A 26297-nucleotide genomic window follows, 5' to 3' on the forward strand; every position below is an offset into this window, starting at 1 on the left:
ACTCCTGGCACAACTTAAACCTGTTTCCCTTGTCCTATAGTATGTTACCTGGTAGAAGAGACTGACTCCATCCCAGCCATGACAGGAGAGGCTGATAAGAATTTAGCAAATAGCAATCCTGCAGCCGTGCAACCTGTTTCAACTCTTACAGTGTCATTATTTTGTGCCCCACAACTTTCTGCTGGCCCAGCACTTGCACAGGCTGTCCAAAGAAGCTGTGGCTGCCTCTCCCTGGAAGCGTTAAAGGCCCGGTTGGATGAGGCTTGGAGCAACCTGATTTCGGCAGCCCTGCCTATGGCTGGAATTGGCTGAGCTTTAAGGTCCCTTCCGACTCACATAATTCGACGATTCTGTCATAATAAGGCTAAAAAAAGACAGCATTTACTTGTTATTTTCAAAAAGCCCACCACTCCCTCCTCAGCAGCTCACACAAGGGCCCCTCACCCACAGCCATCCTCATTCCAAGAGCAAATCCATTCTCCTTCAGCCCCATCCTGCCATGGCCTCTCCCCGCCTCAGGATTTTCCCTGTGAATCTCTGCTTTGGAGACAGCAGGTCCCTGGCCCAGCCTGGCCCTGCATGGAGGATTCCACCCTCTGCCAGCCCCTGGTGCTGTGAAGCTACCACAGAAGGTGGGGTGAGCTGTAGCAATGGTCCCAGGGGCTTTATTTGGGAACACAAACCCCACAGACCCTTTGGGGCAACGTGTGGGGAAAACCAGCCCTCAGCTCCCAGTGTTACCCCAAGCTTCCACCTGCACGTGAATTTAGGAGGGAGCACCTGCAGAAAGTTATTTTTTCTTGTTTATGGGGATTCAAAAAACATTTTCCTTTGAAAAAAAAAGGGACTGTCCTTTGCAAAGGGAAATTTGGGGGTAAAGCCATTGGGTGGGGCCTCACAGCTCTGGATCCTGGGGTTGTTTTGGAGGGCTCACATTGCTGGAGCCTGAGTGTGTTTTGGGGGTTCACTGCATTGGAGCCTGGATGTACCCGGTTTAACACTCCTTATTACAGCTGGGAATTTCTTTCCCCTGTGGGAAGCATATCAGTGTGGAGGTGGCAGCATTTTTTGGGCAGGACAAAACCACGATTTTTGAAACTGCAGGGTGTCCCTGTGCACTAGGGGGTTGCATGACCTGCCCCTCGTGCACGGTGTAGTGCGTGTGTCCCAGTCCCTGTGCAAAGGTCCCCGTGTCCCATGTCCCGGTCCCCGCGCCCCGGTGGATGTCGCATCCCCGCCCCTGTTCCTCCCGGCCGGCAGGCGGCGCGGTGCCCGGTGCGGCGCGGTGCCCGCGGTCCCTCCTGGAAGCGGAAGCGGAAGCGGCAGCAGCGGCCCGGCGGGGCGGCTCGGCTCGGCAGCAGCGCCGCCGCGGAGCTCCGTGAGTACCGGGGGAACCTCGGGGGCCGGGTAGGGGGCTCCGCTCCGGGGAGGACCCCTGGGGACCTTGGGACTCCTGAGGTGGGCGAGAGGAGGGGGCTTGACCCGGGGTGGCCCCCCTTCCGCCTCCGGCCGGGCCTGACCGCCGCCCCGGCCGTGCAGGGCTCCCCGGGTTCTGCCCGCCTCCATGCCGGCATCTGTCCTCCGCCTTGGGGGCGCCCCGGGATCTGCCCCTGGCCGTGGAGGCTCCCCCAGGATTGCCCCTGGCCGTGCAGGTTCCCCCGGGATGTGCTCCTGGCTGGGGAGGGCCCACCGGGATCTGCCCCTGGCCGTGGAGGGACGCCCCGAGGTCCTTTGTGGGTTGTGCAGGGTCCCCCCGGATCTGTCCCCTGCCGTGGAGGGACCCCCGCGGTGTGCCCGCCGCCCCCCGGGACCTGCCCCGGCCATGGAGGAACCCCCGGGAGCATCCCCCGGGCTGACATTCCCGTGCCGGGTGGCCGTTCCCACTGCCATTGGCTCGTTAACGTCTACTGCTCTTCGGTTTCTATCCCTTTTCCTGCGAGAAGTAGGTCGGGTTAAGAAATAGCAGCATCTGGGGGTAGGTGGGGAAAGGAGGATTTTTCTTTGTTGGAATTCTTCAGATGAAACGAAATTTGCAATTCAGGTTTGAAGGTTCATTGTCAGCTCCTGACGCTGTCTCGAGCACAGCACTGCTCAGTGCATGCCTTGGATCCTTCTTCCATTTGGACAGGGCTCTTTTGTTCTGGATTTTTGTGCTGTAAATAGTGTGAGCAGAAGAAAGACCAGTGTTTGTTTTGTTTGTGTTGCCAAAGGTGAAACTAAGCTATTTGTGTTAAGATGGGTTTGTGTCAAGGTGCAGATCACATCTTTTTCACTCCTTTGGGGAGATGTCTCAGCTGCTCTGGAGAGCCATGGAGGAGCCAGTCCAGCAGAGAGCTCTGCCTGCTGCCCAGGCCTGTGCCTTGAGCTCCAGCAGTCCTCAGTGCCTGTTTGCTCGAGGGAAGTGCTTTATTTAGGCTGTGTTAGTGTTTTCTCAGGCCAGCATGCTCTGCCCCAGCAGCGTACACAACACTTGTGCAGTCTTTCCAGGCTATATATAGACACCCCCTCCCTGCCTTTGAGGACTGACAGCCCTGCACCTTGGGCTCTCCAGGAATGAACTCTGTGACAGGAGTTCATAGCTCAGATCCTTTTGGAGCTGCCCTCAGCTCTGGGATTTACAGTGGGAGGACTTGGTTTCCTCTTGCCAGACGTCTGGGCTGACAATTTCAGCTCAGATACACTTTGTAAAGCCCTGCAGGAAGAGATATGTGCTGAATTAACAGCCTGTTGGGCAGATAAGGCTTGTGTTGCAGATAAATCTGTTTGGGGAATGCTTTTTTCACTGTGTCCTCCTCTGGTATTTGTAATTGGGACAATGTAATAGTGGTGATCACTGCTAGACCCTTCTGAACTTAGTCTGAAAGGAGATACAAACAAACCCAAGAAGTTATGGGAGAATAATGAGAATAAGGACAAGCTGCCTAAGCGTGTTGTGTGTCCTGATGGTTCCAGATCAGCCACCAGTGTTATTTCTTCTGAGCAGTTGTGTGTCCCAGCTCTTGCTGCTCTCCTAATGATCCCCTCCTCTGGTATCAGTGCAGTGAGGTGATTTGTGGAGGTCTTGGAGGGAAAGAAGCAGGTGGGAGCTTAAAGGGGAAGAATTTATCCACTTCGTGACCTAACATGAGTCGTTGGTATGTGTGGGCACGGGAAACACAACAATAAATCTGTGGCTTTAGTCCCTTCTGAAAGGCTGGGTGGTGCCAGCCTGTTTTCCAGAGCAGAAAAATATTTCCTAGTTCTCCTCCTTGTGCTGTGAGTTTTATTCCCCATGTGAAAGGATGGTTTTTGCTGTGGGGTGTGTTGGGAGTGTGCAGCGAGGGTTTGCTGGAGCTGAAGCTCTGCTGCTCTGTTTTTTCCAGAAACATGCAACATGGCAGCAGCCATGGAAACTGAACAGCCGGGCCTGGAAATCTTTGAGACTGCGGGTCGTGAGGAGCAGGTCCCGAGGGAGGAGCAGCCAAAACTGGAACCTTTCTATGTAGAGAGGCATTCCTGGAGCCAGCTTCGGAAACTGCTCACAGACACACGGAAGTATCATGGATACATGATGGCAAAAGCCCCTCATGACTTCACCTTTGTGAAGAAAAATGACCCTGAAGGGCCGCATTCCGATAGGATCTACTATCTGGGTGAGCTGGCTGTGACAGTGTCACTGCAGGGCTCTCTGGGATTGACTGTTCCTGACAGCTGGCTGTTCCTGGCAGATAAATCTAAAGGGATTCCAGGCCACACTTGCTGGTCAAAAGTCATGATTGTGATTGTAATAGCTCATTAAAACTTGTGAGTTCATCTCCTGTGGGAGTGGCATGATTGGAGGTGACCCATTAGGCCTGGAAAAGAGCTGGGAAATGTCCTTTGGGGCATGTTCCCAGGCTGGGAGTCTGTTCAGTCCCTTTTCTGTCACTCCAAGTCATACTCTCTCCAAAAGCTGTGCAGGAGCTTTATCTCCTTTCAGAGATAAAGAAGCCTTTGCAGAAAGGTTTATCTCCTTTCTCTTATTACAGCTGTTGGGTGGAGCCTTGTTCTCCTTCAAAGTTTCCTTCCAAAGCAGAGATTTTAACTGTAATTTTGAAGTCCTTTGTGCCTCAGCTACTGATGGAGCAAGTTTTCCAGGAATCCTGTGGGGAATAAATAGCAGCATAGGTCAGGGGCAGCTTAAAGAGTAAATACTTTTCTCAACATTTTTGGTCTTAATAATAAAAAACTTCATGTAGTTTGTTCTTGGATTCAGTGCCTCACTTGTGCATTGCTTCACTAATTAATGTTCACTTGATAGAAGTGATTGGGCACCATAAGTGATGCTGTGAGCAACCCTCTGAGTGGTGTTTTGGAGCAGGCCTTGTGGTGGGGGAATGCTTTTGTCAGGACCTGCAGTAGCTGAACATAAATCCATGAAAACCTGGATTAGAGAGAGAAGCAATGGCTGAAGCAGAGGCCTAGGAGTCAAAGCCATTTTCTAGCCCCAGTGCTTGCCACTTGGGCTACTTGATTAAGCTCAGGTTTGTGATTCACAGAGTCTTTGCATGTGCTGTGCAGTGACATAGTCAAAAAATTGCTTCTCTTTTTTTTTTTTTTTTTTTTTTTCACAAGATGAGGATCATAATCCTTGGATGATGTTGAGTTCAACCACATCATGGGTGGGTTGAAGTTGATTCCCCTAGGATGAGCTCTGCTTTCCCAAGTGCCACTTCCTGAGCTATAGATCTGGCTTGGCCTTCCCTTGGAACACTCCTGGCTCTCTCTGGGCTGATCCCCTTGTGCCTGGGCAGGAGCCTTCAGAAATCTGAATATCACTGAGAGAGAGGAGCAGGACAGGGATGTTCAAACCTCCCTAAAGGTCACAGGCTGTGTATCCCAGACAGGGGGATTGGCACAAAAGCCCTCCTTGATTTATAAAGCTTATGGAGTAAAAGGGCAGTGAGAAGCACAGAGTGCTTTGAGCAGCATGGGTGTCATTGTTCTCTGCCTTCTCTGCTCTGTGACTTCCACTTCTGTGAAGCAGGGAATTCCCAGAGTGAGGCTGCAGTGCAGAGACCATCAGTACTTCTGCTGGTAGGAAGGGCCTGGGAAACTGTTCCTGGGCATCCTTTGAGAGTGTTTGGGTTATTAACAGAAAGCTAATATACTTTTTTTTCATCTCACTTTCACAACAGCAATGTCTGGGGAGAACAGGGAGAACACGCTCTTCTACTCTGAAATTCCCAAAACCATAAACAAAGCTGCTGTCCTGCTGCTTTCCTGGAAGCCTCTTCTGGATCTTTTTCCGGTGGGTCCTGATTTCTTTCTTGCTTCAAGCATGTGGGATTTGGGGTTTTCATAGTGAAAATTTGAAGTTTATTGTCTTAAAAATGTAAAGATTTTCCTTGTGCATGCCAACCCTGCAGCCATCCCAAAATGAAGCACAGTTTTCTCCTCAGTGTTTAGAGTTCCATCCTCTCTGTGTGCTGGATGATTCCTTTGCTGGCAGAGATGACAGGTGCTAATTTGCATCAAGTTCTGTGCTGTGAGATCCTGGGGATTGCTGAAGGAGCCTGGAGTCTCCAATCACTTCCCTGCTGTCTTGCAGGAGAAGTGATGATTCCCCCGAGGATCAGTCAGTGGCTCCGTGACTCATGCTGGAGCAGAGGATCCCTTTCCCACTCACTGGGATGTGGATTCCCTTTTCCCTGCTGCACATAGCAAGCCTGCACCATCCCATCCCATGCACCATGGCAGGCTGGAGGAGGTGGGACAGCCCCACATGGAATGAGGTGGATTTTTCCCCATGTTATTTCCCGGGGCTGTCAGCCAGACGTGAAACTCCGGCTGTGCTCTCCTCCCACCAGACCAGTCTCTGCATGTCTGTGAAAGTGAGCAGAGTCTCTCCTGCTCATTCTAGAAATAACAGACCCTCACTCTGAGCTTTCTTATACCAAGCAGTACTGGGAATAATGCTGGCCTTGCTGTGGTAGGAGTGGCTGTCAGTTTATATTTGTGTGGGATCTGATCGTGGCCTACAGCTACGAGTGCTGATGGCAGAGGCAAAGCAGGAGTGGGCTCCCAGCCGGCAGCAGGATTCTGGAGGAGGAGAATGTCTGCTCAGCCATCTGCTCCTGGAAGCAGGGTAAAGCAGAGGTGTTGATTGGGCTTCTCTGCCTGTTTTCAGGCCATCCTGGACTATGGGATGTACTCCCGGGAAGAGGAGTTGCTGCGGGAGAGGAAGCGGATCGGCACCGTTGGGATTGCCTCCTATGATTACCACAGAGAGAGCGGCACCTTCCTGTTCCAGGCAGGGAGTGGGATTTATCATGTCAAAGATGGAGGCCCCCATGGATTCACCGTGAGTTTCCTCCTTTGGCTTGGAGTGAGAGCAAAGAGCAGACAACCAGCAGTTATTGCACTGGCACAGGAAGTGACCTTGATAACCCTGGAAACAGGGTTATCCACAGGGATGTGTGTCCATGGTGGTAGATACTCAAATGCTGGGCTATAAGAAGTGGTAAAACTGTGGCAGCAGGGCATGACACCAGATTGTTTGATTTTTCATGACTAGCAGTGTCCATAAAAAGCAACAAAAGGCTCTGTGCTCTTTCATGGAGTCAGATGTCGCATCAGAGACAACTTTTGTCCCTGGGCTGCAGTTTCCAGGTCACTGTTCTGTGCTCAGTGCTGAATGTATTACACCATTTTTACACCATTTGACTGTACAACTTGCAGAACAAGCAGCCTTCACTGTGCTGAAGCTGGCCTTCAAAGCTGAAATAATAATAATAATAATAATAATAATAATAATAATAATAATAATAATAATAATAATAATAATAATAATTATTATTATTATTATTATTATTATTATTATTATTATTATTATTATTATTATTATTATTATTGCCTGGTGTTTGTCTAACCCTGTTGTCAGGGGTGATTTACTGTATCTTGAGTTGCTTCTAGAGGACAAGGTTGCATGTTCTGCTGCCCTCTCTTAGGGTGCTGTTTTTAAGAGAGTGCCAGGCTTCTCTACACAAGCTTCCCTCTGTTTTGGGGCTGATCCTCAGCTCTGGGGAAAGAGGCCTGGTGGAACCATGGCAGAGGCACAATTTTCCCTATAAAATATCTGCACAGTATTTTTCTGTGTGTAAAGTGGATAGATTTCTCTCTAAACATGTATTTGAACTCAGTGTCCCCACTGCTGTGGTCTTCTGAAATCCAGGTTGCTCAGTGGGTGTGTTCCTGTGTTACCATATCTTACTGTGTTTCTTTTTCTTTTTCATTCCAAATAGCAACAGCCTTTAAGACCCATTCTGGTAGAGACCAGTTGTCCAAATATCCGGATGGATCCCAAGCTTTGTCCAGCTGATCCAAATTGGATTGCATTTATCCATTGCAATGACATCTGGATATCTAATATCGAATCCAGGGAAGAAAGGAGGCTGACGTTTGTGCACAATGGTAATGCATCCTCAATTAAATTCCTCTACCTCCTCTGCACTTGTTCTTGCTAGACTGCATTGAGCAATGGCACTAAAGGTTCTTCTGAAATGGGGGCAATGGCCACTGTTTTCCACCTTGTTTATCACATTTATAGACTTCCTGTAGTGCAGATACTGTGGGATGATTCTTTTCCCTGCACTGTGCAATCTGGCAGAAGGAGTTGTTTGTTGGATGCATATGGAAGGGCTCTTCTCCTGAAACACAGCACATTGCTTTTCACTGGAACAGCCTTTTTTGTGTGGAGGAGCTGTGGGTGGAATAGAGCTGGAGGAAAGTTTCTGTCAGTGACATCAGGCTGCAGAGACTTTTAGAAACAATTTAGGCAGTTTCTGAATAGCACTGGGGCTTCTGCTTGCCCCTCATACTCAATAACTTAGGTTCTCACTTCTTACCCTCTTCAACTGTGTTTTAGGTATTTATCCTGGAAGAAAAAAAAAGGGAAATTGTGGATAAAACACTTTTAAAATCAATTTAATTTTGTATTTAAAGTATATGATTTAAATTTTAGTAAATTGAAATTTCCGACACTTCATAATAATGCTTTAGACTATTTAAATGCTTAATATTAAAATATTATGTAAGTACAGTAAAAATAAACTGTAGCAATGACTCCTTCTCAGATGATAATTATTTATGGAGTGCTGCTAAGTTACCTCCAGGGTAACAGGAAAAATATTGAAGCCCTATGGATATGTCATCCTGTTGAGATGTTATGTAAGTCTGTTACTTTTGGTTCGTACAGTGAATGAAATACTGATGCTTTCACTTTTCTGAATGTTTGTGTCTTCAGTTTCAGTCCTTCAGAAAGGTTTGAGGTTTTGATTTTCTTAAGTTGTAGTTCCAATTCACTGAACTTGGGCAGAGAGAACATTTTCTTTCCTTGCCTAATTGAGAGCCTGATTAGGTAGAAGTAAGAAGAGAAAATGGCTTTCCTTTCCTAAAAGAAGCTGCCATGTCAGAGAGGATTAAATCCTCCCTAAGTACATGAACAGAGAAGGCTGGGAGCGGAAAAACAAATCTGCTGAGAAGTCAGATTTATTATCGTGTACTTGTTCCCTGGGGGTGAACTTGGGCTGTGTTTGGGATAATGCAGAACTGGTTTGGTTCTGCAGCACATCATGAACTAATTCTTTGTGTCTTTTTTTAGAACTGGCCAATGTTGAGGAGGATCCAAAATCTGCTGGCGTGGCTACTTTTGTGCTGCAGGAGGAGTTTGACAGATACACTGGCTACTGGTGGTGCCCAAAGGCACAGCCCAGTAAGTATGGGGGTCCAGGGTGTCTGACAGGCCCTGCCCAGTGCAGAGCTCTCTCTTGCTCTTACTTACCTTATGCAATTCAGAAATTGTCTCCTTTGGAGCTGTCTATATCAGTGGGCAGGTTACAGGGGCTTTGTGAGCACTGGGGGGAGAGGCTCCCTTTTCACAACAGTGGTGGGAGTTGTAGGAGTCTCAGTGTTTTGCTTAATGAAACATGAGTCACAGGCTTTATTGGGTTTTTCTTCATCCTTCCAATCAGCTCAGGCTCCTGAGAGAGTATTGATGCCTGCAATAACCGATAATTCTGTTCTGTAATTCTGTAATGTTAATTCATTTACAGCACTGGATGGGGGTAAAGTTCTTCAAATTCTTTATGAAGAAAACGATGAGTCAGAGGTAGAGATTATCCATGTCACATCACCCATGCTGGAGACAAGAAGAACAGATTCCTTCCGGTACCCCAAAACTGGTGAGACCCTGAACTTACACCCCTGTTCTATTCCATGTGCCTGACAGCTGTGACTCTACAAGCCTAGAGCAGAGAAGTGTTGAGTAGTCTTTGAATTGGTGTCTAGGTGGTGCAAATGTGTTTGGGGAAGCTGCTCTGGAGGCTGGGTGAGTCACTGGTGGCTGTGCTGGTACTGAGGGCTCTGGGTGTCAGGAGTTGGCAGGAGCCCTCTCTCATTGTCACTGTTTGAGCCACTCTCTGGGATCCTGGACGACCTGAGTTGTTGAGGAGTTGATTGTCATTACAGCCCTGTGTTTCTGGGGGAACAGCTCCAGAATTAGAGCCTTTTGGGGTTTTGGGAGGGTTTCTGTTTAGCTGCTGGCAATGCCCTGGCAGTTCAAGTTCTGGAGGACTCTGATCTCCAGGACTGCTCTTGGACTTTGAACAGCAAACCTATCCTGGTGCAGCCTGCCAGGAAAACCACCTGAGGTCACATTTGCACACAGGTGGGTGGTCCAGAGGCTTCAGCAGTGAAGGGCTGAGGGCAGGCTTGAAGTGGAGTGCCACTGGAAGCAGGGAAGTGGGATTTAAGCAGACCTGCTGAGGGCTGATTCACTGTCAGGTGTGGGGCATGTTTGAGCAATTCAACCCTTTTGAGATGTCCTGCTGTCACAGCAGGACACATTGCTCAGCTAACAGTGGTTTGCTCTCTTTCCTCGCTCCTGAAATCTTCGTATTTTGGAGAAATATCATCTGTTTGGCTGACGTTCTCAAGCTGCAGAATTCAGCCATATCTTGTCAATTCCCCAATTCACTGGAAAAGCTTTTCCTGATTTACTGCTTGTATCAAGGGTAGAGGAAGGCTGAGTGTGAGGCTGGGAAGCAAGAGGTGACACCTTGTGGTTTTTTGGTGTTTGTGAATGCTCAGATTTCTGAGAGTATTTTGCCATGGCTCTATATAATGCAAAGAAAACAAGGTAACAAAAACCCAAATGCCTTAAACAATATGTAGCTTTATTGTCATAATGGCACTAGTGATGGCAGTAGGTTTTTAGGTGTTTAGTTTTCACAGAAACTCTTTAGCACTGGATCAGTTTTTCTGTACCACCTTGGAACAGCAGCCAAACAGTGAACCAAAGCTTGCTCTGCTATCCCAGTCACTCCTGAGCATTTCCATCCACCCTGGAAATGCATCCACCGACTGTGGGAGAGAAGACTCACTGGGACAGTAGTGTGGCTCTTGATCTGTCTGCAGGATTACATCCTCTGGATCTCCCCAGTTTGCAGTTTCTTTTTTCCCTGCCTGGTTCTGTGCTGTCTCTCAGACATGCAGGCTATTTGATCAAAGAGCATTCTGCTGTTTGCCTTTTCCAGTCCTGTATGAATAACACCACAATAATACACAGCAAACAATTGATGCCTGACTGTTAACATCTGTTTTTATAGGTACAGCAAATCCAAAGGTCACTTTCAAGATCTCTGAAGTGACAATCAATGCAGAGGGCAGAGTAAGTCTATGTTCTGTTTGTTTGCCAAATACATATAATTGCTGTGATTTTACTCTTTTTTTGTAAAATTCATTTTCCAGTTCAGTACAGAGGAACTTTCCTGGTTGTGATGGCTTCCTGGCTTCTCTGGGGGCAGTGCCCTTGGCTCATTCCTGTGCAGATACTCAGTGTGCAGCAGTATTTCTCAAGGCTGTGCTTTTCTTCGCTACCACTGGTGTGTGAGCTCAGCTGCAGAGCAGTGTTGTAGGTCTGGGTGGTTAGACCTTCTTATGTGACTGGTCTCTTGATTGGCTGCAGGTATTGGGAAAATTGGATTGCAGATACAGTATGTCACCTTACAAAAGCATGAACATATGGGAAGAGATGAACTTTGCTTTTGCCCTGGGATGTTTTAAACAGATGCAGAAATTTCCACAGCACAGACCTGTCCAAGATGTTTGGACAGATGGGAAATTAATCTTATCAAACAGATACATTAGCAGCCATAAATTATTGGAATTCTCCCAACTCTTGAGCTACTTCAGCCATCAGCAGTCACCTGCTGGGATAGTGATGCTGGTGTCAGCCAGTACAGGCAGGGAAAGCCTTCAGGACCCTTTGGCTACCACTGGGACTTGTTCCCAAGCCCAGCAGGGACAGACTGCAGCACTGCATTTCATGGATTAGAACCACATTGATAACTGGGTGTCATGCAGCATGTTCAGCATCTATCCATGCCAATCCTACAAAAGAGCTTGGTACAAATCACCTCCCCTTTACAGAGGGGATCTGAGAATTCAAATGAGTTGTGAGAGATGAATGATGGGTTTGTGAGCAGCATCCAGATTTCTCTGGTCCCAGCCCTGGCTGTCCTGGCAGTGTGCAGCTCTCCTGCTGTGCTGGGGTCTGGCTCCAGACAGGTTCAGTCCCCTGTGGTGCAAAGGCTGAACAATTTAAATTGCATGAGCTGCACAGAGAAAGTCTTCTGTGTCCAGCTCTTGTCGTGCATGAAAAACTGGTTGTGGGGGTTCATCTCAGTGTCACTGAATTGCTGCTTTGTCAACAGATTGCAGATGTTGTGGATAAAGAGCTAGTTCAGCCCTTCGAGATCCTCTTTGAAGGAGTAGAGTACATTGCTAGAGCTGGGTGGACGCCAGAAGGAAAATAGTGCGTATGTTAATCCTGTCTCTGCTCAGAGGGTTTGGGGTCATACAGTCAGAAGCAGATTGTAGTGGTCTCTGTCTTCTTCCAGCTTAAGCCTGCTTTCACTTTCACATTGCTACCAACTTGTTTGTGCAAAGGGGACCATTTTTCCAAAAGCCAAACCAGAGCCCTCCTTGTGTCTTTCTCTGCTCCCTGGCCCTACTGCTTTGGGTTTGGGCACTCGCAGCCTTTGATGTGTGTGTCCTCTCAGCATCCCTGTGAGAGAGAGTGCAGTGCTATTATCCCCATTTTACAGATGGGGAACTGAAGCCCAGAGAGGTTAAGTGCCTTGCCATGGTCACGCAGGAAGTCTGTGGCTGAGGAGAGAAATGAGCCCAGGTCCCCCAGGCCCTAGGCTAGCGCCCTAACCACTGGACCATCCTTGCTGACCAGACTTACTGATCAGAAAACCTGCTGTAAGTGCTACTTACATTTGCATGTCATTTTAACCCTATAGATGATGTAGTACAGTGTTTCTAACTCACCAGAAGCTTCTCCAAAAGGATATTTCACTGAAAGGGTTGTCCAGCCCTGGCACAGGCTGCCCAGGGCAGTGGTGGAATCACCATCCCTGGAGGGACTTTAAAGCTGTGTAGATGTGGCACTTGGGGACATGGTTAGTGGTGGGCTTGGCAGTGCTGGAGGAATGGTTGGACTCAATGATCTTAAGGGTCTTTTCCAACTCAGATGTTTCCATGGTTTTAGAGAAGTGCACTCCTCCAGGTTTTGAATCTAAGGATGGCTTTCACCTTTTTAATTTCTTTCCAAATCTGAAAGAAATCCAGGGACACATTTGCTATATTATCCTGCTTTTTGCAGAATTATTGTTGGAGCTACATATAAAGCCATCAGAATATGGCAGGGGCTGCTGCTGGTCCCTTTAGGTGCCGGTGTTATTCTCTGCCAGGTGTAGATCCAACAATAGTATTTTCACAAGGACCTTGAAATTTCAATTGAAATTTTTTCTGCTTCATTATTCCCTCTGATTTTTCTTTTCTCTTTCTCCCTTGAAGCACAATTCAAATCGGGGAGAATAGCATGAGTTAAACTTTTGAACTTGCAGTGCTTATGCAATATTAAAATGAAGTGAAATAGGTTCTTGTATTATGGAAGAGATTTGTTTATGTGGGTGAAATTTTGCACGTGACTTAATCTGCAATTGAATATTCTTGATCCCTCAAAACACCTAGTGCTACTGAGTGTCTGCTGGGATTTTCAGACCTGTGCCATACTCACGGTTGCATGTTATTTTCTCTAATATCTGTGTCCTCAACAGCATCTGGTCCATCCTGCTGGATCGCTCCCAAACTCGGCTTCAGATAGTCCTGATCCCTCCTGCATTATTCATCCCCACAGAAGATGATGCAATGGAAAGACAGAAACTTATTGATGCTGTACCAGATTCTGTTACACCTTTCATTATTTATGAAGAAACAACAGACATCTGGATAAATGTAAGAATTTGAATTTCAGCCTTCTCTGACAGTTTGTAGCATTTGAGCACTGTTGATGTTACTGTGCTGCCAAGGGGATTGATCCCATCTTGCAAGTTCTGTGCATATTCAGTGCTTCCTGCTGTAAAAAACAGGATGCAGAGAACAGATTTGGGAGGTGAAAACAGACCTGCTGTGCTTGAGTTGATGCAGTACTCAGAGCCTGGAGCAGAGCCCAGGGCTCTGGGTGCTCCCAGGTAGCCCCTTCCCCTTCACTGGCACTCTCCAGCTTCTTGGTGCCAATTGTTAGCACCAGCAGTGCCACCAGATGAAATATTCTCCAGGCAACAAACATGGATCAAGATGGCACTGGGTGAACAGTCCTGAGAGTCAGCTAACAGGCACTGAAGCCCTCCTGAGCTACATCTGGTTTGGTGAAACAGATGAAGGGTGTGATGTTCTGGGGGGGTGTGCTGAGAGCAGTCATGGGTGTGCCTGGTCACTGCTGTAAACTGTGCCTCTCCTCACACTGCTGCACAGAAAGATGCTGTCTCTGCAGTGACATCCCGTTGGAGGCGTGCCTGGCAGCATCAATCACTGGCACATGGTTGCATCTTTCAGAGAGCATTTGCACAAAGCCTTCCAGTGAATGGTCACTATACTGCTCTCTTAGATACCACATTCTCTCCTTAGTGTTTGGTTTCAGGATGGTGCAGTGAGTTTCCTTTTCTCCATTTTTTTACAGTCTGAAGTGGTTCTTGACTGGCAGCTCATACTGTGAAGAAAAATGCTCCCAAGTCCTCCAGAGATTGTCCCTTGCAGCAAGAGCTGGCATGTTGATGAGTGGGAAGATGATGTCAGCTCATCATTCTTTGAATAATCCTTCACTTGCAGGCAGCTCAGGACAGAGGTCTGCAGAGCTGGACCCGCCTCTGCGTCTAAGCTAGAAGGGCAGGTGCAGAAAAACTGAATTAGTTTGGTGGCCAGGATATAGAGTTAGACTGGCAGAAAGCTGGAGCTGCAGGGATGTGGCACTGGCTGCAGACCCCCCTGGCCCCACGTGTGACTGGCTCTCCCAGTAAGGAACAGTGCTGCATCCATTTAGCCTGGACTGGGTGGTCTGTGTTGAGCAGCAGGAGGAACGTATTTTGTGTGACTGCAGAGTCCTGCTGATAACAATAACCCACTGCTCTGTCTCCTCAGATCCACGATATCTTCCATGTGTTCCCTCAAAGCCACGAAGATGAGATAGAGTTCATCTTTGCCTCCGAGTGCAAGACGGGCTTCCGGCACCTGTACAAGGTGACGTCGGTTCTGAAGGAGAGCAAGTACAAACGGTCCTGTGGGAGCCTCCCTGCTCCGAGTAAGGGCAGTTGTTCTGGGCTTTAATTGGGCATTTGTTGCTGACCTGTGAGGAAATAAATGTCCTTCCAGCTGGCAGGAATTAGGGTCTTATTGGAAACTTCTGCTGTTGTCCAGGAAAGCACTTCAGTGCACAGTCATTCCTCTGGAAATTGTACAGGGGTTATTCTGTTTTCAGCATGCCTTAGTTTTAACCCTGATCCTTCCTTATGGACTAGAAGGAAAAGTTTCCAAAAACCAGATGGGAAACAAGCTCCCTGTGATACTGTGAGATATAGTTGGCTTTTCCTCTTCACTGCTGGAACTTGGTCTTGCTCAGATGCAGGAAATTGCTGTGTGCAAAGCTCCCAGAGTGGCTTTTTCCACAGCATGTGTTCTTAAATTCGCAGTTTCATGCTGTGAGACTTAATTTACTTAGTATGTGTTGAAGGCACCTACTGACCTCTGTATGCACAAAAAATACACTTAATTTTACTAGAGGTCCTAGTTTCATGCAACTGTTGTGGGTCTTTTTTCCATATAGCATTATATCTTTGGCTGATTCGATTTCTCTAAATGCATCTGACTTCTTTTCCTTGCTAAATCTCCCTCATTCTAAGGGAAATAAAATCATCTTATAAAAGCAGGGTTCTTGCAAAATCTCCATTTTTAACAACTCATATTTCCTTTGCCTGCCTATTATTCAGTATATTTCTATGCAAGTAACAAAATATTTGTAGTAATAAAAATCTCTGTACATTGGCTATTTGCAGGTGACTTCAAGTGCCTCATCAAAGAGGAGATAGCAATTACCAGTGGGGAATGGGAAGTGCTTGGCAGACATGGATCCAATGTAAGTCTTGCTCTTGCTTCATGGATATCCTGCCACACACACTGCAGGGAGATGGTTCCTTGGAGGGATCAGCATAAATCTATTAATCCAGTGTGGTTTTAGCCAAAATACACAGTGTTTCTGTTCTGTGTAACTCGTGAACTTGCACAAGGAGGGAGGGAATGGTCCCCAAACCACTGCTCTTCTAGCTCTGAGCTGGATGAATTCTTTGAGCATTTGAATCAAACTGACAGAGTTGCAGACAGTGAGAACAGTATTTTGGTTTATCCCTTGCAGATTGCTGGGCTCTAACTCAGCCTTATGGAAGTGGGGCAGGAGGGACTGGGGGAGACTTTGGGGTGGTAGAACTGGAGATTGAGGGATGTGCTGTTTGTTTTGTTCCTGGCAGATCTATGTGGATGAAGCCAAAAAGCTGGTGTACTTTCAAGGCACAAAAGATTCCCCTCTGGAGCATCACCTGTACGTTGTTAACTACGAGAAGCCCGGGGAGGTGAAGCGCCTGACGGAGCACGGGTACTCGCACGCCTGCTGTGTCAGCCAGGTACCTGTGCCTGCCTGGGCTCAGCAGACAGGGCAGATTCAATATAATCAATATTATTTTACATAATAAAAGCAGATTTTAGGGTTGTGCCCTCCTGTAGGTTGTACAGTCAGTGTGTAAAACCACCCTGGAAACCAGAGTTGACCTCCCGGTTCCATTGCTCTCCAGCTCACTTCAGGCAAAAGGAGCTGGGATGCATTGTTTGAAACTCTTTGAGCCTGACTCCCTGCCTGCAGTGGACTAGAGAGCAATCACCAGAGGAGATGAGCCTGAGCAGTGTTGGCTGGAGTTCCAGGAATCCATCCATGGCCCAGAAGAAGGTGTGTGACAAGCTCCTCATGCCACTCTTTGATTTTCAGGTGTATCTTTGGGTTTGGACTGTAGTGTCTCAGAGGCAACAGTGCTCAGATTTCTGGTTTAATTCAGCCCTTAAGCATCTTCTGAAAGATCTAAATGCAAAATAAATGATCACTTGCTTGTGGCTGTGCACTGAGGAGTCCAAGGTGTGTTCTTTTTCTCTCCAGGACTGTGACATGTTCATCAGCAAGTACAGTAATCAGAAGAACCCCCACTGTGTGTCACTGTACCGGCTGACAGGATCAGAAGATGATGCAGCTCACAGGACTAAGGAATTCTGGGCTACCATTTTAGATTCAGCAGGTAATGGCATGAGTGAGGAACAGGAAAAGGACAAGCAGGATCACAGGATGAAAGATATCCCAGTGTATGCTTGCTTGAGATTTGCTGTTGTGGCTGACCAGCCTTGTCTCTGAAACTCAGGCTTGTGTGAGGAGTTCTGTGAAGTACAGGAGGGACATTTTCAGCTCAGCAACAAATGGATATAAACAGACCATGAAGGAATTTAGAGTGGAAATTACCAATTTTCTCCTGCCAGTTTTAGTTCAGGGAGGGATTTAAGTGCACTCACTTGCTCTGTGTGATATGCCTGCTAAAGAGTGTGTTCCTGGGGAGGGAGGGGCACCTCTTAAATAGTGTGTGCTGCTGCCTACTCGTGCCTTCATGAGACAGCTCTTGGGCTGTAATCTTCCACTGGGTCTCTGTTGCCTTTCATTTCTCCTTACTTGAGGCATACTCCATGTCCTGTGCTTTCCATGTGTTAATGTAGGGAGTCCTAAGTGGGATTAGGAAGGGATGGGACATCTGTAATGGCTGTGTCAGGGGAGAAGAGTTACTGTCATTCACAGGAGAGCAGGGATGGCAATGTGATAGGGCTCAGAGAGCTCACCTGGGGTTGGGGCATTGCCAGTGTCTGCCTGGATCCAGCTACACCCACTGAAAAGTGTGGGAGAGCTCCCCTGGGATTGCAGTGAGACTGGTGAGAGGACAGTGGTGCAGCAGAGCTGTGTTACTCATCCATTCCTGTTACAACCAGGCTCTCTGTTCCCTCCCATGGCAGGTCCTCTCCCCGATTACATTCCCCCTGAAATGTTCTCCTTTGAGAGCTCCACGGGGTTCATACTGTATGGAATGATGTACAAACCCCACAACCTGCAGCCTGGGAAGAAGTACCCCACAGTGCTCTTCATCTATGGAGGCCCCCAGGTGAGTTGGTGAGCAGTGGGATGGACTGGCAGGGATCACTGCACTGCTCTCCTGCAGGAGCACTTCCTGCTCTGCGCTGAGGGCAGCAGATGACATTTTGCCTGTTTGGTGAGTGGGTGCTTGGCCAAAGGTGCTGTAAGGATTCATTGGTCCCAGGTCATGCATCCAGGCACTGCCACTTGTCTGAGGACAGGTATGGAGTAGCAGAGCTGGAACTGGGACAAAAGGGATTTAGGTAGTCCTTGTTCCCAGTTCTGTCTCACTGGACCTCAGCTGAGCTGTCATACCTGTGACACAGAATGGCTTGTTTTACTGGGAGAGGAGTTTATTGCGTAGCAGGGAGAGGGAATCCTGCAGTAGGGAGTAGGGATCTTGAAAACATTGCATTATAAAATTGTTAAAAGCACTTAAAGGAAGGTAAATATAAATAAAACCTGAAATTGGATTAAGAGGTGACCTCTGGACTCTGTGCTGCTCTTGTATTCCAGGTACAGCTGGTGAACAACCGGTTTAAAGGAATCAAGTACTTCCGACTGAACACCTTGGCCTCTTTAGGCTATGTTGTTGTTGTCATTGACAACAGGGGCTCCTGCCACCGAGGGCTGAAGTTTGAAGGAGCCTTTAAGTACAAAATGGTAAGTGGGCTCTGAGTCTGGCTCTGTTCTCAGCCAGAGATGGGTTTGAGTGCCAGTGTTACCGGTGCTGAAGGAGCCCAGCACTGCCTGTGTGACACTGCTGGGGTCTGGGGACAGGAAGTGTGTGAGAAGGGAGGAAGGTGAGAGTTGAGGGAGGAAAGATGCTGGATGTGGGAAAGATAAAATGTCATGGTTTGAGGTTGTGAGCCAGCTGCAGCCTAACAGAGGGTGGTTCATAATGAGGCTGTGACTCCTCACAGATACAATTTGCAGCTCACATGAAGCAGGGCAGTTGCATTCTGAGCCTGGATCACTCCTGAGTACGAAAGCTCTGAATGTGGTTACCTTGGGCAATCCTGAGAATGTAACTTTTGCCTGTAACTAGCAGAACTTTGTCTCTGCCCTGCCAGGGACAGATAGAAATCGATGACCAGGTGGAAGGGCTGCAGTATTTGGCGTCACAGTACGACTTCATCGACTTGGAGCGTGTGGGCATCCACGGCTGGTCCTACGGAGGCTACCTCTCCCTAATGGCTTTAACACAGAGGTCAGATATCTTCAGGGTATGTTCATGCATTGAGTACTTACTCTGGGGCTACAGACAGAATTTTTCTTTTAATAGTGTGACTTCCATGGGTGGTAACAGCACAAAAACCTTGGAGTTTGCTCTTGACAAGCTAGGACACGGTGCAATGGCTGTTTCATTCAGCACTCCTCTGTTTGGGTGACTTCAGGGAAGTTGCTTTTCTAGCAACTGTTGGAGTGCTGAGCTTGCAATGACTTAGCTGTGCTCCTGTACCTCTACCTATCTCAGCTTATCTGTGCTGAAGGTACCTTAGGTAGAGTCAACTGCTCCCCACTTTGTGCCAGCTGAGCTCCTTGTGTTGTGAACCAGGTAAGGGAAATGATCCTGGTGAAAAACAACACCTCCTTCTCATCCTCTGTTTGGCCCTGAGAGAGTAGTTCCTTTGCAGACTGATCTCTTCCCAGATCAAATTGCCCATGCTGCTGCATAGCAGTTGTTCTGAAGCAGCCAGGAGGACAGCCTGGAGAGGGGAGAGGTACTGGAGAGAGGTTCTTGTGCCTGCCTGGCTTTAGACACTTATAACAGCCAGACTGCCTTTTGGGTAGAGGTGTAGGAAGAGCTGGTTATTGCCCTTGAGATGTGTTTTGTTCTTTGTGGCTACTCTTGCTTTCTTTAAGTCCAACCTTAATATTTCTGGGACATTTAATAATTACTTGTCTCAATCCTTTAACAATTGTTGTATTTTTACCTTTACACCTGCTTTGCAAAAGCGTTTTAGCTGGTTTTGTGGTGGGTTTTTTTTTTCTGGGTATTTTTTTCCATAAGCCTCTCTGCAAGCTGGTGGTAGCCATGCAGGGTAGTTTGTGGAATCCTAGGATAGTGTGTGCATGTTTCTGTTAGACATGCAAATGGACCCAAACCCACAGAACCTCACAGAATGCACTTCCCTCAGCATCCCTTGCAGGGGGTATGCTTAGAGTTGCTTCCAATTTACCTGTAGGCTCTTCCTGGTTCCCAGCACACATGGATGGGAGCTGAGCTGTGCTGTGTGTGAGCTGGGGCAGGGACAGCAGGATTGCTTTGCTCCTTCCACAGTTACAGTGGGATGGAGCCGTGGAAGGGAAGGACGTGCCCAGCTCAGGGGGCAGTGCTGCCGTGCCCAGCTCAGGGGGCAGTGCTGCCATTCCCAGCTCAGGGGGCAGTGCTGCTGTGCCCAGCTCAGGGGCAGTGCTGCCGTGCCCAGCTCAGGGGCAGTGCTGCCATTCCCAGCTCAGGGGCAGTGCTGCCATTCCCAGCTCAGGGGGCAGTGCTGCCGTGCCCAGCTCAGGGGCAGTGCTGCCATTCCCAGCTCAGGGGCAGTGCTGCCATGCCCAGCTCAGGGGGCAGTGCTGCTGTGCCCAGCTCAGGGGCAGTGCTGCCGTGCCCAGCTCAGGGGCAGTGCTGCCATTCCCAGCTCAGGGGGCAGTGCTGCCATTCCCAGCTCAGGGGCAGTGCTGCTGTGCCCAGCTCAGGGGGCAGTGCTGCCATTCCCAGCTCAGGGGGCAGTGCTGCCATTCCCAGCTCAGGGGGCAGTGCTGCTGTGCCCAGCTCAGGGGCAGTGCTGCCGTGCCCAGCTCAGGGGCAGTGCTGCCGTGCCCAGCTCAGGGGCAGTGCTGCTGTAGCTCAGGGGGCAGTGCTGCCATTCCCAGCTCAGGGGGCAGTGCTGCCATGCCCAGCTCAGGGGCAGTGCTGCCATTCCCCTCTCTGTGGCCCTGGCAGGTGGCCATAGCTGGAGCCCCCGTCACGCTGTGGATTTTTTACGACACGGGCTACACGGAGCGCTACATGGGCCACCCGGAGCACAACGAGCAGGGCTACTACCTGGGATCCGTGGCCATGCAGGCTGAGAAGTTTCCTTCTGAGTGAGTTTGCTTCTGGCTCTTGTCTTCTTTTTTCTACCAGGAAAGTTCAAGCCCCATAGACACTTTTTTGTCTCCCTGTTCTTGGTATTTCTCTAATCACAAATGCTCATATTAAATAATATTTTAAAAAATTAAAAAAACAAAACCCAACACTAATAAACTTAATACTCAAATGAACGTTTGCATAATTACAGACCATTTGCTGTAAGCCTTTTTATACTATATTTTATGTCTAAAGAAATGACAAACACATCTTCAGTTTGATTAGCACTTTAGAGCTACATTAAGCTAAGCAAAAATTAGTTAATTGGGATGTTTTTCTGTGTTCTGAGGCTGTCTCAGCAGAGCACGATGGGGCCGTGGGCTTTCTTGCCAAAGAGTTGAAATCAGCAAGGTTTTTAAGGCCTCATATTGTCCAAGCTAGGAAGCATTGCTGAGAAATAAATAAGATATTCAGATTAATGTCTGACTGTAATATGCATGTGCAGGAAGAACTTTCAGAGGAGGAAGGAACAGGTTTGAGACATGTGTGTATCCAGAGCAGTTTACAACTGTGAAATTACTGCTTTCAATGCCAATACTCTTTTCTGGGGAGTGTTTTTGTAGGGGTGTGTGTGGACTGTGAAATGAGTGGGATGCTGTCTAGAACTGTTTGTCTCTTGCTTTCCCAGACCGAACCGTTTGCTGCTGCTACACGGATTCTTAGATGAGAACGTTCACTTTGCACACACCAGTATTTTGCTCAGCTTTTTGGTGAGAGCTGGGAAACCCTATGACCTACAGGTAAGGCCAGAACCAGGGTGTAAAGGTAATAATGTGTGTGCCTTGGAGGAGTCCAGAATTGGAACTTGTACCATGGCTGTGCTGGACACCTTGGAATTCTAGGAATAAAATTGTAGCATTTGAGCCAAGCATTTTTTTTTAATGTTAATATTTTATGAATTAACAAAAAGAAAAAATGGGCAAATAAGCAGTTAAGGCTGTTCCTGAGGAGATGTGGAGCTGGAAGGCAGAGCGGCAGTGTTCATGAAGGGTTAAATATTTTAGTTTGGTTAGAGCATGACACAAATAGCCCAAGGTCGCAGGTTCAATCCCTGTATGGGCCATTCACCTAAGAGTTGGACTCGATGATCCTTTTGGGTCCTTTCCAATTCAGAATATTCTGTGATTCTGCATTTAATTAAACCCAGTGCAGGTGGAGCCCAGTGATCCCACAGCGCACTGCAGAAGTGGGAATGTGCTCTGGCCAGGAGCTGCCTCTGCTCAGCCAGGCTGATCCCCTCCAGCACAGCTGGATCCCAGTGGGCTCTCCTGAGTTCAGGCAGTGGAGGATGAGATGCGTCAGTTCAGGTGCAGAGTTATTGCAGGGACATTCCATGGACATGTGCAATGTGGCTCTGGGACTGATGTAGATATTGGCGCCTTCAACTGGCGTGGATATTGACGAGTTTATTTTCCATTTCAGATCTACCCTCAGGAGAGACACAGCATCAGGGTGCCTGAGTCGGGCGAGCACTACGAGCTGCACCTGCTCTATTACCTGCAGGAGAACCTGGGCTCTCGCATTGCTGCCATGAAGGCCATGTGACTGACCTGAGAGCTCTGCTCCGCAGCTGCTCCCACACAGGCAGCTGCAGCAAGCTAGGGAGAGTGGAATGGAGCGTTGCTTTCTGGTGCCTGCCACACGTACACACCCTCACAGACACTTTTTTAAAAGTCAGTTTGGTGCCATACGGGAAATTAAAGTACGCTGATCTAATAACTTTAGTTATTAAACTTTAAGTTTAAGCTGTAAATAAAATCCAATGTCTGTGGTATAATACAGTACCATGGGTGTTCTCTTGGGGGACGAGCTGAAACTGAAAATAACGTACTTCTACAGCACCAGATCTTCACTTTTTAGAAGAATTATGGCATAATTGATGTATTTTTACAGTGTGTTCCTTGGTATCTTATTACATTATACTGGATGATTTACTCACTACACAGCAAGAATTTACCTGAATGGTTACAACTTTTATTAATTTTAAATGCTATCATATAGCTTTTATGCTTTGTGAAAAGGGATGTGTCTCACTCCTTAGAAGGTGGTCACAAGTTGGACACGTCCCCTGTCTAGATGTTAATTGTTTTTTAAGAAGAAAGACTTTTAAGCTGCCTGTTAACATATTTAAAGTTTGGATTCAGATCAGTTGATGCCAGGTTCTTTGATTCCTTCTCCCATAGGATAAATCATTCTCTTTTCTTCCAGCAGCTTGAGAACCTATCCTGATTGTACTTGATTTCAGTGGAGAAGTGAATTGATACTTTACTGTGATATGGGCATAACAATCTTTTATTCTGAGGTGCAAACTAACAAGTTAAAAATCAGAAACTGTAAACTTTCAAACAAGCTTCAAAGTGCATCCTGTTGAGATGTTTCCCTGATGTTCACTCTGGAGCTGGGTTTGCAATACTCCTTCCTCACCCTCACATCAGCATGATATGTATGCATCCTGTTGCAATGTAGAAATTCAATACTCTTATTCCAGGGTCTGCAGAGTATGTGTGGGGAGACCTTACATGTGAGGCAATGTGAGCTGTTCTGTTGACTTTCCTCATGTACCAGGGGCTATTTCCCAGGCTCATGCCCTGTCCAGTCCCCTGTTCCTGGGTCCTTTCTAGCACTACTGTGCATGATGATGATGATGCTGTCTTTGAGAACCCCTTTCTGTACAGCTTCAGGTAACCCTCCAGGAATTGCAGTCCCAGTTGTGTTTTTGCTACTGAGGTTTTAACTAAGCAGCAGGCTTGGCTGAAAAGCATGAGCGTGTGAAGGCACTTTTAACTGGCAACAGGTAATTTAGGCTAGAAATCCATAGAAAATTGTTTTCTTTAATCCAGAAAATTCTCCCTTTGGGACTTGCCTTTGAGACTCTGATAAGTTTTAATGGTTTTCTTAGAAACCCAAGAACTTCCTTTTCTTTCTGTTTTGGTCCTAGAGAGAAGCAGAGCATGATTTTCTTTTCATCTGCTGAAAATCTGGAATCAGTCTTTACGCTCTTAGAATTCCACAAGTTGTAACCTTGTACTTTCCTGGATTTTGTACTTGATCCCAGAACTCTGGGATGTAGCAGAGTCTGGCTGTATCGGATCAAACTGCATCGTTTTCAGTTAAAGCAGGGGAGCTGGGGCAGTTGCAGGGCTGTAAAAGCAGTGTGTGAGAACAGGATCTGGTTTTTGGGATGCACAAAGGCAACAGGCTGCAGGGAGCTTCCTTTGCAGTGGGGAGCCTTGGTTCGGGCTGCTTGCTGGTTTTCAGATTTAAACCACCATTAGCAGGTCAATAACGGGTTGGTTTTGGGAAAGGAGGCAGAGAAGGAGCCCAGCTCCAGGAATGTCTTCTCTTGATGTCTTCTCTTAGCAGTTCAGTGTGGCTGAAGCAAGGGCAGCGTCCCTGAGGAGTGTTACAGTCAGCACCGAGAGGAGCACAGGTGCAACACAACAGTGGGTAAAGACAAAAATAAGCTGTTCCTCTGGAATTCCATTGTGTTCCCAACGTGTTTATGCTGTATTATATATACATATATCTATATCTGTTCATATATACATATATGTATAAAATTTCCCATGGATAGTATTCACCTTTTCCAAGGTTGTTTATATTTTGTTCAATATTAAATTAACTTGCTTTTTTGGGGTGTTTTTGTTCTTTTTCTAGAGGTGATTACCCTTGAATGTAAATGTATATGATTTTTAAGATGAAACTGATCCTTTTGTTTAAAAAACAGAACAAAAATGGCCTTCATCAAACAGTGCTTTTTTGGGGGGGACTGAAGAACTAAACATTGTGTGAGTAAACTGGGCTGGATTTGGATTTGAGGCAGGATGTGATTATAAGTGCTGACATAGAATTTTTAATAATGCATCCTTCCACTGTTTAAATATATACATCAAAAAGCTATTAAAGTACAACATACTGTAACTGCTCTGTTTTGCAACATAAATTATGGATTCTTTCTTTCCTACCATTTTCTTTTCTTTTTACTGTAGTTAAGCACTTTAAGACCCCGTGCTCTCTTATCCTGTGGAAGTGCTGGAAGGATTTATCACCAGAGTTTTGTAGTTCTTGCAAAAGAGATGCCTTAGATGAAGTCTGATTCCAACTAAATTCCCAGTGGAGAAAGGCCCTGTGGTATCGAGACTGCAGAGGTAGGAAGGTGTTAGTGCTGAGGGTCTTTGCATCCTTATTTTTGGGGGGAGTGGTGTTCCTGCACCACATATGGGGAAGTGTTGGCCTGGCCTAGGAGCAGGACAAGGCTGTACCTTACAGTCCTGGAGATGGGAATGTCACTGAGGTTTCCAGTCTGTTTGATATTTGGGATTGTACTTCATCACTTCCTGCGTGTTAAAAAATCTCTTGGTTAACGTGAGTTTTAAGCAGAACTGGTGAGATCCTGGGGGAGCAAATGCAAGGGAGGTTGTGGAGCAAAAAGCTGTGAGGAGGAGCCTTTGCTGTGGCTCCCAAAGCAGAGGTTGCTTCGTCCCTGTGGGTGCCCCTCTGCCTTCCAGAGGCTCTGTGTCTGCCCTGCTCTGAGCAGAAGCAGGACTGAGCCTTCCTTGCATGCTGGATATTTAGTGTCACAGGTGTCTTTGAGATGAATGTTTTCATATGGTTAAGAACATAGGTGAAATATGGGGATCTGAGTGCTGAGGTGCTGAAGCTGTAGCGTGTTGGTGCAGGCAGTTTCCTGTCTTTTGAGGTGCTTGGGTTTGGTTGTGTTTGTTCCTGGTGAAAGCACGTTCTTTCACCCCATTTTAGTGCGGCTTCCAGTGATGCCTTGTCAGTGTGGGATGTGCAAAGCTGTTGGGTTTCACCCCCACCTCCTTTTGTTCTCAATGATCTCTTTTTATTCAGAACACAGTAAAATTAGTATCTACCCAGAACTGCTTAATTTTTACAAATTCAATGGGAAAATGAGCTCAAAGCACCAAGCAAAGCTTTGAAAATAACTAACTTCATTGTATTAGAATGGAAAATGCATTCCCTACTTACTAGTGGCATTTGGAAATAGGCTATGGAAAAACTTTCTGAGTGGGATAGTGTAGTAATGCTTTAACCCTGGAGAACCTGTGCTTGAACCTGGGTAGGAAATTATGGAGAATTCTCACGCTCCAAGTTCCAACCCATATTCCCTGGCAGGAGAGGTGGGTTGTGCTTCTTCTGTGTGTGTCTGTGTGTCTGGCTGTCCTGGTGCTGCTGTGACACCCAACCCTGCCCAGGCAATAACAGAGTTTGAGTAAGGGAAACATTGGCCAGGTGAGGGCCCTGCCTTGGGCTGCCTGTTTCCCTGAGTGCCAGAACCCCACAGAGACTTTCCATGTGCCCCTGTGCAAGGGGCAGAGAGCTCTTCCTGCGGATTTTCCTTGGCTGTTCTGCACAGTAGAAGTTCAGGTGTTTAATTTGAGAACATGAAGTGCCTGCTGTTTGTGTTAACAGAATTGCATGTCTCACTCCAGTGGGTTTATTGGGCTCCCTCCCTCCCCTCCCGAGCTCCATGGCTTTTAATCATGTAAAGTGGAGACATTAGTTTTGCTGCGTTTTATTACAAAACCTTTGTTGCAATAAAGATGCTGCTAAATAAATTGAATTAAA

The 26297-nt window shown here is 47.3% G+C and overlaps 1 protein-coding gene across 1 annotated transcript; it reads left to right on the forward strand.

Moving 5' to 3' along the window:
- The first annotated feature begins 1269 nt into the window (after positions 1–1269).
- On the forward strand, positions 1270–26297 carry DPP8 (dipeptidyl peptidase 8). The gene is made up of 20 exons (XM_074549151.1): positions 1270–1378; positions 3363–3632; positions 5157–5269; positions 6149–6322; positions 7263–7431; positions 8621–8731; positions 9072–9200; positions 10626–10687; positions 11733–11833; positions 13146–13323; positions 14506–14665; positions 15417–15496; positions 15885–16037; positions 16562–16697; positions 17455–17600; positions 18089–18235; positions 18646–18798; positions 20520–20662; positions 21334–21445; positions 22128–26297. Exons 2-20 carry the CDS (start codon positions 3374–3376, stop codon positions 22248–22250), a joined length of 2649 nt encoding a protein of 882 aa, XP_074405252.1. The 5' UTR covers positions 1270–1378; positions 3363–3373; the 3' UTR covers positions 22251–26297.

This window comes from Zonotrichia albicollis, chromosome 11 (genome assembly GCF_047830755.1).
Source record: "Zonotrichia albicollis isolate bZonAlb1 chromosome 11, bZonAlb1.hap1, whole genome shotgun sequence".
Lineage (NCBI taxonomy): Eukaryota > Metazoa > Chordata > Aves > Passeriformes > Passerellidae > Zonotrichia > Zonotrichia albicollis.